General features: G+C 42.7%; 1 protein-coding gene across 1 annotated transcript; it reads left to right on the top strand.

Annotated features, from left to right (window-relative positions):
- Window positions 1-993: 993 nt before the first annotated feature.
- man1b1a (mannosidase, alpha, class 1B, member 1a) lies at window positions 994-17070 on the top strand. Its single transcript, XM_079178924.1, has 14 exons — window positions 994-1226; window positions 2408-2545; window positions 5560-5668; window positions 6241-6458; window positions 6767-6912; window positions 7542-7669; window positions 8114-8305; window positions 8985-9133; window positions 9430-9618; window positions 10111-10301; window positions 10784-10904; window positions 11204-11398; window positions 12484-12615; window positions 12697-17070. The coding sequence occupies exons 2-14, from the start codon at window positions 2444-2446 to the stop codon at window positions 12904-12906; spliced, it is 2082 nt and encodes a 693-aa protein (XP_079035050.1). The 5' UTR covers window positions 994-1226; window positions 2408-2443; the 3' UTR covers window positions 12907-17070.
- Window positions 17071-19999: the final 2929 nt, after the last annotated feature.

Here is a 19999-nt window from a genome sequence, read left to right as displayed (position 1 = left end):
CATTTGTATTTAATTATGTATGAAGGGAATAATTGATGACAGCACTTAGGACAATATGTTGAATAAAATAAAGATACCCTGCTGTTTTCTTGTAATCAAATTACTAATCACATTTAGTATTTCTCACCAAAACACATTTATCAGACCTCAGGGAAACACTCCTTCACATTTCCATCTATTGTCTTTAGAACAACATCATTACAGTTAAGATGGTTTAGTGGTGGTCCATCATAACCATGTCTACTATACAATTTAGAATTTCACAGCAGCAATCAATCCAACAGCTGTTGAAATATCATAATAAAGAACAAACCTCACTGGAGAGCCAGAGGATAAGTGAAAATATTGACCTGCTGGTGATAGATGAAAAGTCAGAGGAGCATCAAAGTCAGCAGGATGCAGTCTGGAAACCATGAGGATAGTATTTATGTGTTATTTATAATGTTGGGAAAAAAGAAAGTATACTTCTATAATCATTGATTATAGGTAGACGATTAGTTCATTTTGTATTTTCATGTATTTATTTACATGGGTTGTTCCTGTTTTATCATGCTTATCTGTAATTAATTCTTAGGAAAAGTCTAGTAAAAGATTATGTGATCTGGTCCTAGTTGTTGGAAAAATGTAGACAATGTTCAAATATCACACTTTCAGTAGATTGATTTTTAAGTGACAGTGTAACCTAGATCAGCTTATTTCAGCTGAACATGCAAAATAAGATTTGTCTACAGGCAAGAATGCCAATTAACTTGAGAAATAGTTTCCAATTCTATTCATATGTACATGGGTGTGAATGGGGCTCGACATATACGGGTTTATAAAGAGGCTTTTTGAATTAAGTGAAACAAAGTTGTGTTAATATCTCAGCTGTGCGGTGAATTGGGGTGTTAAGGGTTAACTCTCGAGCCGTCACAGCACGTGCACACGTCACATGACGCGCAGCGTTATCACTTGTCAACTCTCTTCCGCATCTGTCTGTGTCCACTCGCTAACTTTAGCCATGTTCCTCCCCGGTTTCATTTGCTTGACATTTCATGCAGCAGTCGGTCGTCGTGCGTGACAGTCGGGCGGACGTTTGTGTTGCATGTTGGTTCTTCTGACTGCGGAACAGTTTAACTTTTCCTTCAGAAACACGCCGGAAATAACGAACAAGCTAGCCTCTCTTAGCTAGCCAACAGCGTTCAGGAGAATAACCGTCGCTGTGAAGCAACTGACCAGGCACAAAGGTGAGGGGGGCAGCTCAGAGTGGGACTTTTCTTTTTACTGATTGTGTCGGTGGGTTCAAACAGCATGTCAGTGACGTGTGGAAGGCTGGCAGGAACCTGAGGTAACACATTAACCAAATAAGGTACATTAGCTTACTGAGCTGAAATAGCTCCTTGCTGATATTGAGTAATGTAAGCTAGTTAATTTGTGTAGCGTTACAGCAGCTATCTCGCCTTTTTGAGTACATGCTTAAAATAATTATGTCAGCTGTATTTTAGATGAGAGACGGAACAGCCCATGCTTTATCAATGTCAGAATGATATTCCATTTCATTCATTTCAGTTCAAGCTTTCTTGCAAAGACTACGTGACCACTTAAAGGGGCGTCACTGTTGTAGTCAGCCCTGTTTCCCGCTAACAATCGACATCAGACGTTAAGACGTGTCCTAAAAGTCACTCAAAGTGCACGTGCAGTACATCAGCACGTAAGCTGTCCATGGTGCTGAAGAGGAGGATGATGATGTATATCTCCACAGTGTGATGTACATAGTATACATGTCCAAACTACAGAATTTGCAAAACATAAATAAAATAAATGACACAACAGAGATGTGTGTTACATTACAAAAAGCCAAAACATCGTCTATCGTGCTAGAGGGGATGATAATGTTTACATCATTATTCTCATTTTCCTTGAAAAACAAATTAAGGTGTGATTTTTGTGGGAATCTGTGCCAAACAAAGATGTTTTCTTAAGTCTGTATAGTATAATGTTGGCCTGGTAATCTCTGCAGGAGGACAGTAATTCATTTATATTGGTATATTTGTATTATGAATATTGCGCTTCCTGCGATATGAAAGTTGCAGTGGGCCGTATTGCAATTTCGATAACATTTCGAAAAGGAGATATCATTAGAGCTATAGGCAACTCGCACACAGTCATCTTTGTGATGGTTGTATGCTGCACATTGTGTCAAGGCAGTTGATTAGTCAAAGGATACAATACACACCGTTCAATGTGTGGAGATTTTGCGATATGAATAACTGATATGATGATGAAGATAGTCGTCATGTGATTTTTCTCTAGGTCGATTATTTAACCGTTTCTTTCAGCGCTATGCCCGGATGGACCCTACTTTCATATTGTATTATTTGAGGAAGTGGTCATAGTTTAGCTAACTGTGTTGTTTACTTCTCTGCAGCTTCTATGAGCTGAGTTTGTCAGACCGGATCAGAGGATGTATCCGCCTAACAGAAAGGACTTCATCTCTCTGACACTCAGTGATCCCCACAACAACACTTACAACAACGCCAAACACCGGAGACAGTCCTGCTGGAGGGTGAGTGGTCCCGTGGTGCGGTGTGCAGATCACGGCTCTAGACAGATTCACCATTTTGACACAGAAGCCCTGTGTCTGATCCAAGATCATGAGCTTATGTTCAACTCGTGTGTGAAAGATGCATACCGGCAGGTCCATACACATCACTGCAATGCCACAGAGTTATGGCTGATGGCAGTGGTGGAAGACGTGGATAATGTCATTTTATACCATGATACTGTATGGAGAGAGTTCACTGAATGGTTTAAAGAGTATGAAAATGAGGTGAGTCATGTGCTTTGGCATTTAGTCACCTGATCTTAAGCTAACTGCACACCGATGGTGGATTTTGGAGCCTTATGTTAAATAGTTCTCTCCACCACCATCATCAAAATACCAAATTAAGTGAATACCCTAGTTTTAAATGACTGCAAATACCTTAGACATCATGATACTTTATATTGATGTAGCAACCTTGTAAATCATCATCAATCTTGTAAAGCTCATTGATTTGCAGTAATATCCATAATGGCCTTATATGATACAACCAGAGATATTATAGGAAGTGCAGCGCTTGGTACAAATGGTATGAAAACATCTCTGACTGCAGACGTATGTTGTGTCACATGGCCCGGCCCTAGTTGATAAATTGCTTGTTTGCTTCTGTTCACTTCCCCCAGATAGACCATCTCTGTCTTTATGAAATGGATCTTTTTTTTTTAGACAAATCAATTTTCTAGGTTTCAGTCTTCGGGTTCTGAACCCTCCTTTGTTGTTGAGCAGCCAGAACTTTCAAACTCCTCGGATAAAAGCATCCCCTGAGCACATGATCACCACAACGAGATAAAACAAATCTCAGCTCGTCTCTCTGTCTCTCTCACGTCTCCCCGCACATTCTCTTTAATCTTGTTTGCTTTGCTTTTAAGTTTCGTACACATCTCACTCCTCCTCATGTCCTCTCACTATGAGCCTCCTTCGTCTCCTTTTTTGGTTTTGATGCTCAGGTTTTACAGGGGTACTGTGTTGCACTTTTCATTTCACGTCTCATACTTTTGTTTGCTGCTCCTTCCTCAGGGGTTGCTGCTTTGTTCACAGGTCTCTGCTTCCATTCTTGTAAAACTGGTCTTCTAACCACGCTCATAATGAGACTACCTCAGTTGTTCACTCATTACTTCTGTGTTACAAACACAGCCAGCGGGTGGCAATAAGAAAAAAGAAGTCCCTGTGTATGAGAAAATGACTCTACTTCTCACTTGTTTTATTACCCCAGTAAACATTGTTTATGGTCTCAATCGCTAGTTTCAAGTCTTCTTCAATACAGCATGATGTTCATTTATTGAATAACGGTCCCATTTAGAGTCAAATAGATGATAAAGCAGGGTATGCTTGTGGGGATGACTACCTTGTGATTTGTAACCTTGTGTACTTTTATCATGTTTGTCTTGTTGTCTGTGTTGATTGTAATGTCTGTCGAGATGGACGCCTCGCCTTCTACTGCAAACCAAGTCTACCTACGGGTACAAATAAAAGGAACCTGAACCTGATTCACAAAAACCTGTCAATCAGGATGGGTGCTTAGCAATTCGTATCCCTCCCTAGCTCCAAATACCAGAAGAGCTATTTACGGTCCTGCACATGAACTGACGCGTGTAGCACACACACTGAACACAACCTACAGATGGAGAGTATTCAGGGAACAGCAGCCAGACTGTGCAATAAGATTGCTGCTTTTCTGGGGGGTTGAAATGTGTAGATGCTGAGAAATAGGACGGTGGTGTGTCATGATACACATCAACGGGTATGAGGGCTTACACAGAAGGCGATGGCTGGAGGGGTTTTGTTCTGCGTTATAGGCTGCCGGTGTGTGTTCCCTTTACTTCTATAATGTGTGGTCTTAACACGTCTTTTTTCCCCAACAAATCTGCTTTATTTGAAATGCAGTTGGACCATTCCTCAACATTTAATTGTCAAATTACTTCCCACTTATATTTTCCCCCAAAACAATGTTTAGGATCCATCGATGCGTCTGTTTTTAATCCGTAAACTGATATAAAGCACTAAGTAGTATTTAAAAAAAAAAAAAGGTTTGCAGATACCCTGATCATAAACAAAAAGGCATCTTTAATCATCATTAAAGATGCCCCCCCCCCCCACCACCTGTGGGTCTTCATATTTGATTACGGTTTACGGGCGCTGAGAAACCTGTTCTCCGCAAATCATGTTCCTCTAAGAGGCTCGTTGGCTCGCTGTTTGTGTCCTCACACAGCAAAAGGACGTCTCCGCGTGCTACACCCCTTTGCACGCGTCCTTGGTTTCCTTCAACGTGTCCAAAGAGCTCTTGATCCCTCATTGTTATGTACGGCAGTGTGTGTGTGTGCGATTCTTTCAACAGCCAACCTGCCGAGTGAGCCTCCCTGACTCCAGCTCAGTGCAGATAGAGACGATAAATAATTGTGTCTTCTTCAGTGTGGAGTATTGGCTGGTTGTTTTTACAATTGTGTTTATTAAGCCATAAAGGCCTGGTTGGTAATGTTTCCGAAACATTTGTGAAAATGCAGCCTTGGACTGAACAGAATATGTTGATGCTGTTATGGTGAGGGAGCCATTGGCACAGTAAAAGTAAAGCGTCCCCTGAGATGAAGTCTGCTGTCTGTAGTGTGACAATGGCTCAATGGTTTCACGGTATTGCATGGGTGTTAATTAGAGCAGGTAAGAGAATAGTGCCCCTCTGCCTGTTAGCTGTCTCTCCTGAGAGCCCCTGACTCTGCACTGCCAGGTACAGCTGGTTCCTTACATCATTTATTTATGAGCTGAACCCATCAGGTGGAGAGACATGTTGACTTTACACAGGGTAAGCCAGACCAGAACGGCCATCAGGCTTTTCCCTTTTTCACTCTGCTATTTTCAAAGGACCATAAACAGATTTGTGAGATATTTTAAGAGGGGGGGGGGGGATTTTAGAATCCTCTGACAGACGCTTGTGATTTGACACGAGTCAGTGTTGTCGGCTTCATGTTTTTTTAATCTGCCTACAGAAATGGAAGCAGCTGTCTCGGCTCCAGAGAAGCCTCGTCCTGTTCCTGCTGGCTCTGCTGCTCATATTTGGACTGCTCTCCTATCCCAGCATCACAGAGCAGTGGAGAGGTAAACGATGCAGACCAGCACAACGCTCACACACACACACACACACACAAGCTGATGAGTGCGATTGCCTGTGTGTTGCGTTTGGTGGTGATGATGAATTCCAGTGAATTGCTTCAAGGCCACAAGACGCTCTGACAGTTTCTATCTGCTGTTTAGATTAGTTTTTGTGCTCATTTGTGTTTGTATACACCTGCTTGCTTTTACTCTTTTATAAATCTACCTGCACTCTATTTGATTTCCACACCACGTCCACACTAAGGAGGATAAATTGCTCTATTGCCTTTGTGTTTGGGCTTTGCGTTCACACTTAGCTAGCATTTTTTCACACTGGGGAAAGGGTGATGTATGCCTGCTTCCACTCGGTCTGAGGCTAAAGGATGATACATGTAGACTCGAGCGAGGGTGTGTGGTAATGGAGTTAGGAAGACAACTTTGTGTGACCATCTCTGTGAAGTCTTTTCTTAACATTTATTTTTCAGATGACTAATGTTCTGAAAGCTACATAATAATATAGTCAGCTGGCATAGTGTGGACTTAGCCTCAGGTTATTTTCTTGGTCATTCTGTGTTCAGGGGCCTCTGACAGGGAGGACTGGCTGGAGCTGAATGACAGAGACATGAAGGATCTTCCTCCAGATGTGAAGTCTATATTGGATCAGGCAGAAGGTAAAGCTCTGCCTCCTGTGGCAGAGCCACATGTGCTGCCAGCTGTGGATCCAGATGCGGTTGCAGGTGCTGTGGTGGAGCCCAGAGGACCAATCATCCCCATTTTGCCGAAACCTCCCATTAAGGTGGGAGTTGTGTTTGTATTATTTCCCATCAGTCAACATCATTTAATAAGTATTCACGCTGAAGTCGGCCAAGATTGTTGCTAGATGTTAATTACAGTCAGACACGTTACACTTACATCAGTGTCATGATTAAAAACAGCTGTTCTCGTTCCACTGTTTGATGTATTCTCTTTAATTCAGTGTCGCATGTACATTTTGAGATGACTTGTACAGCGGCCACTGTTTTGGTCAGCATTGTGCTTTTGTATAGTCCCTCTTGCCCCATTTGGATTACATATGTAGACTCTTATTATTTTATTTATCCCCAGAATAAGAATTTCCCAAACAAGAGAGGTCCACCGAGCCTGCACAAAGATGGAAATATTTCAGACACAGTCGGTGGGGAGAAGGAAGTGCAAGAGGTGGTTCGGGAAGAAGAAGGAGAGGAGGAGGACAAAGAGAAGAAGGTTGTCAGGTAATCTGTTTGTTGTGTTTTCTTTCCCCCCAACTGAGCAGAAAGTTTTGCAACCGTTTGCCAAAAGATTCAGAAAATGTGCCACCTTTTTATGTGCATGACCAATCAGTGTTGATGGTGAATGTAGTCAATTGAAGCAATACGGCTCAGCCACAGCCTCGGCCGCCCTCCGCTGCATTTCTTTCGGCCGTATACACTGGCTCGAATATATAAGATTGAATCTCCGGCCAAAACACAGTAAACTGCAATACAATGCAATACTGTTTGTTTTTTGCGGCATCTAGAGCCCCCCGGCTACCCAGAGGCAGAGACTAGAATACCAAGCTGAACCAGCCTGTAGTGCTTCCTCACCTCCAACTACATCAGTCATGAAGATTGCTTTCTTGTCCATACAATACAGCACACACTGAGGAATTTACTGCTTCATTCGACTACATTTACCCTCAACACTGATTGGACAGCCACATCAAATTTGTGACAAATCTTCCCTCCGTATAACATGTTAACATGATATTACTGAGATTAATGGAATCAAGCATTTTCCAGCCGCACCCAGGCCCTGTAGCCTTCGTTGCAGTACATGAATCAGAGAAGCAGTTGTAAGACGGGTTTTTACTTTGGTCTCGCAGCTGGAGGGGAGCAATCATCGAAGCTGACCAGGCCACCGAGCCTCCACCCTCGGCCAGTGAGAGAGAAGCTGCGGCTCCCCCAGCCCCAGCCGACCCTGCCGACCCTGCTGACACCGTCCCATCGGAAGGTCTGTACTGGATTCAAATTGTTGGCATTTTACATTAAAGGGTTTTTACAGACAGTGAACATGAGAAGTGAAGGTCCGTGGTCTTCAACAAACGATTACCCGTTCATTTGTTCCTAAAATTCCAGTCCAAAACCCAAAGATTTTCACTTCTTTCTGAAATTGAGAAATCTTTTCCCCACAAGCATATTCTTTAACACAGCATTGTCCAGGTATATTATTCAAAGGCCTGCTTCTTTTCTTTTTACAGTTATAATATTTTACAGTTATAATATTTCTAACACGCAGGATGAATCCCTTGCTGTGCTCAAAGCAGCAGTATCGGCGCATGGCACAGAATATTACTTCTACAGAAAATGAGACGTGCATTGTTGAGAGAGCATCCTAGAGGAAACACAGATTCTTAAGGTTACACTGTCATTTCTTATTCATGCCTTTTGTTTGTAGTTCCGACTGTAGCTGTGGACAGACTGCAGGCCGTGTGTGATGCCTTCAGACATGCGTGGAAAGGCTATAAGGACTACGCCTGGGGTCACGATGAGCTCAAGCCCATCTCCAGGTCCTTCGGCGAATGGTTCGGCCTGGGTTTGACGCTCATTGATTCTCTGGACACGATGTGGATTTTGGGCCTAAAAGAAGGTAATGTATGTCAGTCGTCCCCTCTCTCTTGGGGCTCGGTATCTCTTGACATGTTTTCAAACCAAACAAAATACAATACTGATATAGAGTCGTCACATCTGTTTGCATCCACTCACATCTTTCCATTTTGTACCCTATGTACATACTTGTGCCATCTCTAAAAGATAGATTTACAAACTTTAAAAGGGAACTCCATTGATTGTACACATGTAAGTCTGTTTACAGGTGTTGGGGAGTACTACTACATATGGGAAGAACATTTGTATAAAGCCTTTTGTGGCTCCAGAGGGAGCTGCATGAAGTCTGGTGCTTTGGGGGGGTGTGGAGTTCATAAAAACTGATGTTACCAGATCTCTGTAGCCTGCTCTTTATCTCGGCCATATTAGCCGCTGCACTGGCAGTCAAGGTTGCATGTAGGCTCCAAGAAAGAACAACGCAATACCTCCATAGAGTTAAATCCTTTATTTTATTTATTTTTAAGTTTTTACTGTCCCTCCCGAGTCCGACAATGTTGGGAATGTTAAGTTTTCTTTTAAGAATCTGACAAAGCCTTGGTCGGGGCCTGTCTGACATCTTTGATCCACCATGATGTTAAATTGCTCTCTCTGTGTCTCTCTCTCTCTCTCTCTCTCTGTCTCTCTCTCTTTCCCACTCTTGTCCTCCGACTCACTCCGCATAGAGTTTGCAGAAGCAAAGGACTGGGTAGAGAAAGAGCTCTCTTTTGACAAGAACGTGGACGTGAATCTTTTTGAGACAACCATCCGTGTCCTCGGGGGCCTGCTGAGTACCTACCATCTGACAGGAGACCAGCTCTTTCTAGATAAAGCTGTGAGTCCGTCCATAACGGGCCCTCCTACTCTCCTGTTTTCTTCTGTTGTCTTGGTTTGCAGGTTCAAATATGAGAAGGCAACTCGTGTAGCTTCATAGTTAACTATACTGTCGAGGTTCAGAGTCTCCTCTGCCTCACTTCAGTTTAATTTTAACAGGTGACTTCAGATTTAATGGTGTGGTAATGTTATGTGTGAAGCGGTTGCGTTTTCAAAATGACGCCAATGATTATCAACTCTTATAAGACAGAAAAAGTGATTTCCCCCCATACTTGTGTTTGTTCTCTCCACTTAAAGAAAGATCTCGGGTCCCGGTTGATGCCTGCCTTCAAAACTCCCTCAAAGATCCCGTTCTCAGACGTTAACATCGGGAAGGGTACCGCCCACCCCCCTCGATGGACGTCAGACAGCACGCTGGCCGAGGTCACGAGCATTCAGCTGGAGTTCAGAGAGCTGAGCCGCCTCACTCAGGACCCACAGTACCAGGTCAGGGTACCAGGAGGGCCTCCATTGTTTTCACACCTCCAATCATTCTGAGATGGAGTGAAAAATGATTGGAGGCAATTCATATAGATTTTAGATGGAGGGTTTCAGTTCAGTTAAAATCGGACATTAAGTACGGTGTGCAGACACTTGTGTGATTGAAGTGACGAGCATGAGCTCGGATTTGCTTTGAATCCATCAGTTTATGAGTGATTCCAGAAACCTCCGGTTTCCCCTGAAGCCTTTCAGCCCGACCTGACTTGGCTTTGAGTCATTTCTGTCCTAACCTCAGCCAGCCCTGTGAGACGTAGCTTTTGATGAGCCCAATTTCATCAAAGTGTGAAATTGCAAATAATTCCCCGATGATAAACTGCAGTATTTTTTTAAACGTATTGGCCCACATACCGTCAGTCTGTGAAGTGCGGCTGTTGTGTGCATCATCTCATGTCGAGACACTAATGGTAGCTCTTTTCTCTTTTTGTCTTACCTCACCAGGAGGTTGTGAATGAGGTAATGAAGCTGGTCCACAAGCTGCCAGGCAAACAAGACGGCCTGGTGCCCATGTTCATCAACACCAACAGCGGCCAGTTCACCCACAAAGGAGTGTTCACGCTGGGTGCCAGAGCAGACAGCTACTATGAATACCTGCTCAAACAGTGGATCCAGGGAGGCAAGACGGAAGAAGAGTAATTCACACTTCACTTTCCTCAGTTCATGTTCTGTGATTGTGAGAAAAAACACCGGAGTTTAAGCTGGAACCACAGAGCCGGCACCGAGACATGACCTGAGCTGGCATGACATTCAGTGTGTTAGTAGTTAGGCTACACCAAGTCAGAGCTGGGAAATCATTTGATCCAATGATGTCAATTTAAGTGCAATACTATTCTAATCATTAGATCATATTATGTTATCATCTTACAAGATTCTGTTCATGTTTTCAAATTGATGGGTTTTAAAAATGAGATGGCATGCATAGTCGAAGCTCTTGTTCTACACGTGAAGAATTTGAGGTAATAGTGTAAATGATTTAGATTTTGATTTAGTCGACACCAGAATATTTTTCTTGTTTTAAAAAAATAGTGATAATGACCACAGTCCTGTTGCACAGCCCTAAACGGAGTCACTGGAGACTGACTAATGTTTCTCTCACATTCTGTCACATGTCCAGCCTGTTGCAGGACTACCTTCAGGCTGTGGAAGGAGTGAAGAAACACCTCGTGAGGCAGTCGGGGCCCAGCAAACTGACCTTTGTTGGAGAGTTGTCCCACAGCCGCTTCAACCCAAAAATGGTCAGTGTGAGAAATGCTTGGGGTGTCATGGGGTCCCAAATCCTTAATTCATCTGGGAGCTGCTGGAAAACGGTGTTGTATATTATTTAGAAGGATCCCTGATTGTTTGTGACTGCCAAAACTCAATGCACTCAGAGACAATGACCGCCGTGTTCAATCAATCAGCCTCTGTGCTCTGTACGTTGAATCAGTAGCTGTACAAACTCATGAGCTCTTCTGTCCGTGAGCCAGTCCGATCAATTCCATCTCCCATCAGTCTCGTCCTCCCTCATTGCTCTCCTCTCTTTCTCTCTCTGCAGGACCACCTTGTGTGCTTCCTGCCAGGAACCCTGGCACTTGGGGCCCACAACGGCCTCCCGGAGGACCACATGGATCTGGCTGTGCAGTTGATGGAGACGTGTCACCAGATGTACAGACAGATGGAGACGGGGCTGAGCCCAGAGATCGTGCACTTTAACATGCAGGCCAGCGAAGGGCAAGATGTCGTTGTCAAGGTGAGGCTAGTAGTGAAACGCTGGCATTTGTGTTATCATTCATATTTTCCTTTTTTATATCTTGTTTTATGTGCTCCTATTTGTAATCATCTCTTGGAATGTGTGTGTAATTGTATTTTAAGATGCAATTAAAACAACAAAAAAAATGGTCTAAATGGCAACTGACCTTGTGTTGAGCAAATCTCTTTGTAAATGCGACTGGATGAACTCTTTCCTTTAGCGTCTCGTATTGGTGCTTTCTGTTGAACGCCTGTTCTGTATTTTGAAAGAGCCAGAATGCGTGCGATCCCTCTGCTGAGTGAGTCGACATGAATCATGGGAGTTGTGTCCATAACCCTCCTAACCTTCCTCAGCGCTCATTTTCCTTTTCATTAACTGCTCCACGTTTATCAGAGCGTCCAGTGTTATCGTAGCTGTCTCCACCGCTGCCTTCATTAACCTCAAATACAAGTATAAAACATTTTAGGAGCTCATTCTAGTTCTAGGATTAAAAACTAAGGAAATAAATGTCTACAGGATTTATTAATTTATTTCAAATGAGTAATTCACTTGTTAAACTTTGTTCTATAGTTGCATATCCTTGGATGTTTGGATTTCAATACTGTTGTTTATAGGCTCTTTTGTGTGTGTGTGTGTGTGTGTGTGTGTGTGTGTGTGTGTGTGTGTGTGTGTGTGTGTGTGTGTGTGTGTGTGTGTGTGTGTGTGTGTGTGTGTGTGTGTGTGTGTGTGGTGTAAAGCGTAAAATAAAACGAGAGGACTAAAAATGAAACCTTAAGTACAGAATCCTCCTAATAAAGATAGAACGGTTGCTCCTGGACTTGTTTTATTCGACACGTAAACTCATGAATTCTTTTATTGTGTTATTTATGGATTCTGTTCTATTTACATAAAACATTTGTTGACAAATCCGTAGTGCCTCCATTAATCAGATCCTAGTAAAGGCAGCTTTTTATGGTTTGTGTTTTCAAATGTGCAAACTCACGTCGTGCCTTCTTGTCGTTGTTTGTGCTTTGAGCAATAACTAATCGATTCTTCTTTTTCCACTTCGCATTCATTTTTCTTTTTATTGGCCTCTTGTCCTCCAGCCTGCAGACAGACACAACCTGCTGAGGCCAGAGACGGTGGAGAGTCTGTTCTACATGTACCGGTTCACCAAGGACCCCAAGTACAGAGACTGGGGCTGGGAGATACTGCACAGCTTCAATAACTACACCAAAGTACACACAAGATTATTAACTAACGTTACCGTCACATTTAGTGTCCTTAAAGCACCTGACCGAACGCCTCCACTCCTGCAGGTCCCCGGTGGAGGCTACACGTCCATCAACAACGTCCGTGACCCCGTGAACCCGGGGCCCCGGGACAAGATGGAGAGCTTCTTCCTGGGCGAGACGCTGAAGTACCTGTATCTGCTCTTCTCCGACGACGCCGAGCTGCTCAGTCTGGACAAGTACATCTTTAACACGGAGGCCCACGTCCTCCCGATATGGCCCTCCCCACCCAAGTGACGTCACCGCGCAGGAGGTGTGCGTGAACATCCGACCCACAGAGTCAAAGACTGTTATTGCCGCTCAGACCGGCAATCCTCTTCAGCAGCCGTCCAGGCTCCACTGCTGCTGTTGAGCAGCAGAGCAGACCTGTGCTGTCTACGTTTCCATGTGGAGGGGTTTGTTTCTTTTTCTTCTTCCCTGTTTTCTTTATTTTTCCTAAGGAAAAGGTTTGTGTTGGAGCTGGTCTCTAATGTAAAAAGCTTCTTTTTTTTTATATATCAGCTCTGACTAGCTGGTTCCAACAGAAGACGGGAAGGAAGATGGCGGGGGGGCTTTATTACTTGGGTGACTGGGTTAGTTCCTATGTATATGTGTGTGTGTGGTAACAACGATCTTGTCATCACTTTGTCTTCTCTGTGTGAGGTGAACATCCTCACAGTCGGGTGTCACGGCTGTGAAGGAGTCCACAGATTTATTCTGTTCACCCTCTGATGTTTGGAGGTGCAGTAACCAATCATGGAGCCTCTTCAGCGACATTTATATTTAAACAGATTGCTCTAGAGGAGGAGTCACATGTTTGTTTAAAGTCTTTACTTTTGCAGAAGCCAGCGCACCTGCTCATGTTTCACTATTGCATAAAATAAGTAAAGTTGTAAATGCAATCCCCTTTGGGATGTCTGTCCACTGGATCCTCCGTGTTTAGGAGCCATGGGCAGCTACAGCGCATTCTTTAATTAAATAAAGACTTAAATTAAAGTATACGGATGTTTATGGCTAGTAAGCTCGCCATAGCCCAGCGGTCGCACAAATACAATGATTTAAGCCTGCTTAGCTGCTTTCGGATTAGTCCAGCTTCCAGGTGTTGAGCTCAATGGAGTTCACCAGACTACAGTGGTCTCATTCGAGGTCTCCAGATTATTAAAACACTGGTGGGTCTTCTGATTGGCAATGCGTCATGTGAGGGAGAGTTGGAGAGAGGAGAGTTTGTTGTGTTGGAGTACAGAAAGCGTGACTTAGTTATCTGAAAGATTCTCAACATTCAGATGGTTCTACCGTGGGGATGAGATCTCAGAATGAGACTTTTCCAAAGCGAGCGTCTGCAGCACTCTCTCTCAACACTGGGCTAATTTAGAAAGTTGTTGTCCCCCATTAGTCACATGGACACTAAAACATGGTTGACGTTACCCTTTAAATATGATCCTGTTTATATGACCCCAAAGTTAGAACGTTTGCGTGTACAGCGGTCTATTTAAGGAACCAGCTGCATCCATAATGAGCTCTTGTGTTACTGATGAATGTATACATTGTTTTATTATTTTATTTAGATTTGGTCATTGAGCACTTGTTAGTAAGAGTCTTAATATGAACTCTAGTCCTCCGGCTTTGGGTCTCATCCTGGTTTTGATTCAGTTTGCGATTGTATTGCCACTTGTTTAAGATTATATGAAGGGCAATAAATGAAGGCTTTACTGCAGTCTTACATTTGCTGTGAAGTTATCCGAAAATGACGTCATCATTTCCTGTGTCAGGGACGATACACATGCAGCCGTTCATCCCAAAGACGCCTTGTGTGTGTTGAGTTTTGTCGTCTTGTTTTCGTCGTGCCTGACTGCGGAGCGACCCCTGACTTCCTGTCACATGTGATGCTGAGCAGTGCGGCAGCGCTTGTATCCGCTGTGCGCTCGCTGTTCCACTTTGACTTTCAATTCATTGAACGTGCACTACATTACATTTGCCAATGCTCTGCTGTGCCTACTGAGACGTGTGTTGTGCTCCGGTGGTTTGGTTCTGTTGTTTGTTTGTTTTTCATTGCTGCTGTATCAGTGGTGTTTATTTGTGAAGTATGACTCATGGTTTCTACTTTGACTCTGGATGGGTGGGTAACAAAACATGGGTGTAAATATTTACTGTAAATTGTTTCTAACTTGTGTAACAAATCCTGTGTGTGTGTGTGTCCGCTGGTTATTGATTTGTGGTTTTGATATTCCATGTCATGTCAAACGTTCTGTTTAAAGCAGATCATTGTTTGTGTCTGCTCTTCTTTTTACACTGGCCTTCTGAATATCAGTGACGGTTACATCTTTTATTTTCGGAGGTTTTTGCTTAATGTTTTTTGTTTTACGCTGCAATTAAATGTCCTAATTAGGGAAGATATAAAAGAAAAAAGGCATACTTGATGTGAGAAGGACAGCTGTACTACTTGTTGTAATTGGTTCTTTCACAGTATTTTATGGTTCATCCATCTGTCCATTAATCCGATTTTTAATCCCTGGTGCATATGAAATGATTAAATGAGAGATTTATGACAATACATGCATTAATATGTTTCTCTAGTCACCTTGAGTGTTTTTGTGACCTCATTCAGACCAGACTTGACCTGGAGAGGCTGTCGGAGGGTTTGTGTGACTCTCTCAGACACTCTGGGTGCCTTTCAGACATCATGCTGCCTCGCAGAGCTGCCGGCGTGTTGACGGAGTGAAGTCCAAGTCTGACAGCGGCTGCAGGTGCTTTGTTGGAGATGCCAGTAAATACTAACGTCGTCCCATCAGCAGGTCACGCATGTGGGTGAGGAGGACGAACTGGGTTACTCAGTGGAAATCAGCCATACCTCTGATGAATGTGTTCTAAATAATAATATATATATTACTAAATCTGCAGAACGCCGTACACACTTTAAAGGACAAGGCTGGAATAAATCTAATTTTATTTCTTATTGTTGACAAAGACCCAAAACCGATAATTACTTTAGTCCGACTTTTAATACTTGGACTTCCTCCGCCTGCTGGAGGCACTCGGCCCCAAGGCCATCGGTTACTACTGAAGAGGTAAATCTCTAAAAATATAAAATACAATATACAGTTTATTTTCATTTTAAAGGGTCAATAGTTTTATCAAACATTACTCTATTTAATAACTCTTGGGGACTATTTTCAGTAGCGGATTAATACACATTTTGTTCTCTAACAAGTATTTCCGGCAGCAGGACGTGTTTGTGGGATTGACTTGAGGTGTGTGTGTGTGTGTGTGTGTGTGTGTGTGTGTGTGTGTGTGTGTGTGTGTGTGTGTGTGTGCGTGCGTGCGTGCGTGCGTGCGTGCGTGCGTGCGTGCGTGCGTGCGTGCGTGCGTGCGTGCGCGTGTGTGCGCGTGTGCGCGTGCGTGTGCGTGTGCGTACACGGTAAAGGAGGAACGTGTCACCCACTGAAACAATGTGGCTTTGAATAGCTTTTGAACAACAATGGAGCTCTGTTTGCGTCACCTGTATGTGTTTGTAATGAAACGGGATCATAAACCTGAGACTACTGTTCTGTAGCCACAGAAGAATCTGTCAAGTCGGAACTCAAAAATCTTAAAATGGTTACAGAACAGAAACAAGACCAGTAATGAGCTCCACGATGAGCTCTCACAGGAGCTAAGTTCGCTCTGCTTTGTCAATTTATATTCTCATTATTTTTCACGCTTCTTCCACTGAACGGAAATTGGTCGATTCCCTTTTTTTCAAACATTTAAAATAGATTCTTGAGGTTGTATTACAAAATTACAATTGTCTATAATGTTGCGGTTCTGTGAAACAAATGAGTGTTGGGTTTTGTAGCATTTTGTCCTTTCTGCTCTCTTATATTACCTGATTGGCCTTGTGGTGATAATTATTATAAATGTGATTATTATCGAATCGGAGCCATAGCAAAATAACAACTCTACTATCTCACATGGATGACCAAACATCAGCGCAGTTCATCAGTTCGCCGCCTGCAGGAGTTCCTGCTGAGCGACTCTGACCCGGTGTCAAGAGCCAAAGACATGGATCCATAACGTGTTTGCGCCTTCAGTCGATTTAATCGAACCTTGCCAGAAAAAACAAACGCACACAGTCGTCCCTTCTCTCCACTGAGACGGTGTTCTGGCCTGCAGGTCGATAACTCATCTGCATTTTTTGATGACATGCTGGCATGCAAAGTATTTATTTTAATTATGGTCAACATTTGTTTTGCACTTTTGTATACACAGTATATATATGTATGTATGACACTGTTCTGGCTGTTTCTCTTGTTTGGACTTTTTATGGTGCTTTGTTTGTCTTTTATCAATCATTGATCAAATCCACGTTCACTGTCCAGATGACCGATCGAGCACTTTGTAACTCAAGTTGTGGCTTATTGTAATGTTCTCTGAATTCAAACTTCCTTCCTGTCATCTTCATTTTTGAATAAATCTTTTCAATTAAAACCTCTTGAACCCAAGGCCTATTTTTAGCCCCGTGCTTGAAAATGTCCTACCCTTACGCAAAGGGGCTTATCTTGCTAACTACAAGGTCTATTTGAATAATTTAAATTGCATAATAACACAAATAAATGTGAGCTTTGTTAAGATGTGTACATATCATTGTATATGTTACTGGTAAATGCTGGACGAATGTTACACACAACTCAAATTGAACATTTTCAGGTTCGACTTTTTTTTCTAACCTAAAAAGCACTTTTATTGATTTGAAATGATGCAGAAGCTGGCCTAAACTCTCCCAAATCATATCACAACATGTCAGCAGTCCTTTTAAAAAATAAATTTGCTTTGATAAAGTGAAGTATGCCTGAGAAATCAAGGTCAGCTGAGGTCAGCCAACGTCAATTCTGATTTTGGAAGTAGCACAAATAGCTGTTTTATTGGACTTTTATATACTATATAACTATATATTTCACTTCTTTTATCACTAATAGTGTTCAATCTATCTAATACAGCAGTTTGGCATCATTTTGAGAGCTTTGGCTATATAAAAACCTGTAAAATATGGCTCATTTTCATCAGAATATGAGTTTTACGTGATGTATTTGAACCTTACTGAAGCCTGTGATTGGCCGATTTGCGCATGTGACATAAGATTTGAACCGGAAGAGTGTGAGGAGTGTATGATGCGATCTTCGAGTTGTTTGACAGAATTTTAAGCCAATAAAATAATCGAAAACCGTGATCCGCCCCCATGGGTCAAACCCATTGGCCAAAACTGAAATAGGTCAAATGTTAGTTACCCTAAGTTAGATTGATCCCAATGTCTTCAGGAAACAGTTCAGAGCCGCCGCAGGATGTTGATAGAACAATAGGACCTGGGAAATATGCCTTTGTTTACATCAAAACAGCACAAAGGTAAGGAGTTTATAAAATATTAGCGGTGAAGCTGGTGTGTTGTTCTGGTGCTTGTTTGCTCACAGCTCTGTGGTGGTTTCACTTAGATAAATAGTGAAGATATCTTTGGATTCAGTGTGTTATTGGCGTGTTTTCTGCTATTTCGGTTTTCCGTGTTAGCATTTAGCTTCTTCTTATTAGCGCCTACCGGAGTGTGTGGTCGGCTCAGCCATGGCGAAAAAAAGAGTATTATTGTGGACATTCTTTTAGTTGCTTATTTGAGTTTGTGTAGAATTGTGTTTGGAGTGTGTACACTGGCTTGCAGGATAGTGTTGAACAGAATCTCTTCGTTAATTTGGTATATAGCATGTATGAAGCATTAATAATATTTTTGTATGAAAGGTCCATTCTACGACATTTGGAACAGAGCCTCAGAGCAGAATTGAGACCTTTTGGGCGTTCTCGGGTGCAAGAGGTTTTAATGTTTTGTAATCTTTTATTTTTATTATTATTATTTTTTTTAAAGCCCGAAGAAGAGTAACAGTTTCATTCTACTTGCAACAACGCCACATCATAGCCTCGTCCTCCTGCTCTCCAGATCTCCCCACAAGAACTCAGTCTTGTTCAGGATGTCTCTCCTTGAAGCCATCCGCGGTCTAAAGTTACGTCCATGCAGAAGTGTTTTTCCCAGTTTGGAGAGCGAACATCTCACAGCCAGGCTTAACTATCTGATGACAAGCCTGAAACCAGTGTTGACCGTTACAGCTGCAGATTAATGCCCATGCTTTTGGAATGACACGTTCAACAATCAACATACTGAAACATGAACTGCAGCGGCCTGTGACTGAATGCTAAATACTATATGCTGTCAGTGCTCCACCAGGGGGCAGCAGAAACCACCCATCTCTGTCTACACAGCCTACACTTCCTACTGAAGCCCAGGCTTACAGTAGATCCAATCACAGAGCAGGGCTCTAACCAGGAAATGCTTTTCATCTTCAATTAGTGAAGTCACAGTTTGTGACCCTGGAGACTCTGCAGCAGGTACAAAAGGAAGGTGATGAACAGTAGACAGAGAAGACTCATGCATGTGCTCAGAGATGGGCAAAAATACATCAACATGTATTTTGATACAAAAAGTACAACAAAATACAAAATACTGGTGCCAGAAAATGTAACAAAATACATGTATTTTGTATTTAAAATATAGGAAATACTTTTTCTGGATTTTCTGTTTTCTCACAATTTGGTATAGCAGAGCATTCAGGTTTGGGCTATAATGTACACAAAGCTCTGGTGAACCCCACAAAAAGGAAGAACAGTCACGGGATGTCAGTGTAACTAAGCAAAGCTATTACAAGACAACAACTTGATTGATTATGTATATATATATATTTTTATTAATGGGACTTAACAGCCCATAAACTTTGGCGTTGTATCAACAAGAAAATATTCATCACATATGACATACAAGCTCCCAATCTCCCTCTTCTTAAATGATTCTGGCAGTCCCTTCAAAATCATTGCTACTAACAGCCCGTCACTCAATGTCTCACCTGCGTTTCTCAATGCTGTGATGGCGGTCTCTGCACGTATAACATACTCCGTCACACTCTCACTGCTCGACTTTTGAAGCAAAGTCAGTTCTGTATACACACTAATTACGTGTGGCTTCCCTTTGCCAGCATAATAGTCTCTCAGAATCGTCAGTACTTTCCGCCCATCGTCTGCCGCTTCTCTCATTACTAGCGACAAACTTTTATCATCCAGAAACTGGATTAGCTCCACGTATGCTTTGGCATTTTTCGTCTCGTAGGCTGCCGGTTCTTCATCCTCGGTGGGCTCATTTAAAATAGTATCCTTTAGCCCTTGCAACCGAAGATGGCCCAAAAATTTCGTCTCCCACAGTTCATAATTTCGCCTACTCATGGTGCTAGCATAGTATGCGAACTCTCACTGGACACGCGGTACGTTGCGACTTTTCTCTCGGTGGTAC

The sequence above is a fragment of the Pholis gunnellus genome, assembly GCF_910591455.1.
Source record: "Pholis gunnellus genome assembly, chromosome: 18".
In the NCBI taxonomy this organism is placed as follows: domain Eukaryota; kingdom Metazoa; phylum Chordata; class Actinopteri; order Perciformes; family Pholidae; genus Pholis; species Pholis gunnellus.
The sequence above is the reverse complement of the archived record's forward strand: the minus strand, read 5'-3'. Positions and strand labels throughout refer to the sequence as shown.

Excerpts from the sequence above, each read along its gene's own strand:
- man1b1a (XM_079178924.1), top strand. The coding sequence starts at position 2,444 with ATGTATCCGCCTAACAGAAAGGACTTCATCTCTCTGACACTCAGTGAT. Across the intron at positions 2,546-5,559 it reads GGAGACAGTCCTGCTGGAGG|AAATGGAAGCAGCTGTCTCG; the intron begins GTGAGTGGTCCC and ends ATCTGCCTACAG. Across the intron at positions 6,913-7,541 it reads AAAGAGAAGAAGGTTGTCAG|CTGGAGGGGAGCAATCATCG; the intron begins GTAATCTGTTTG and ends TTGGTCTCGCAG.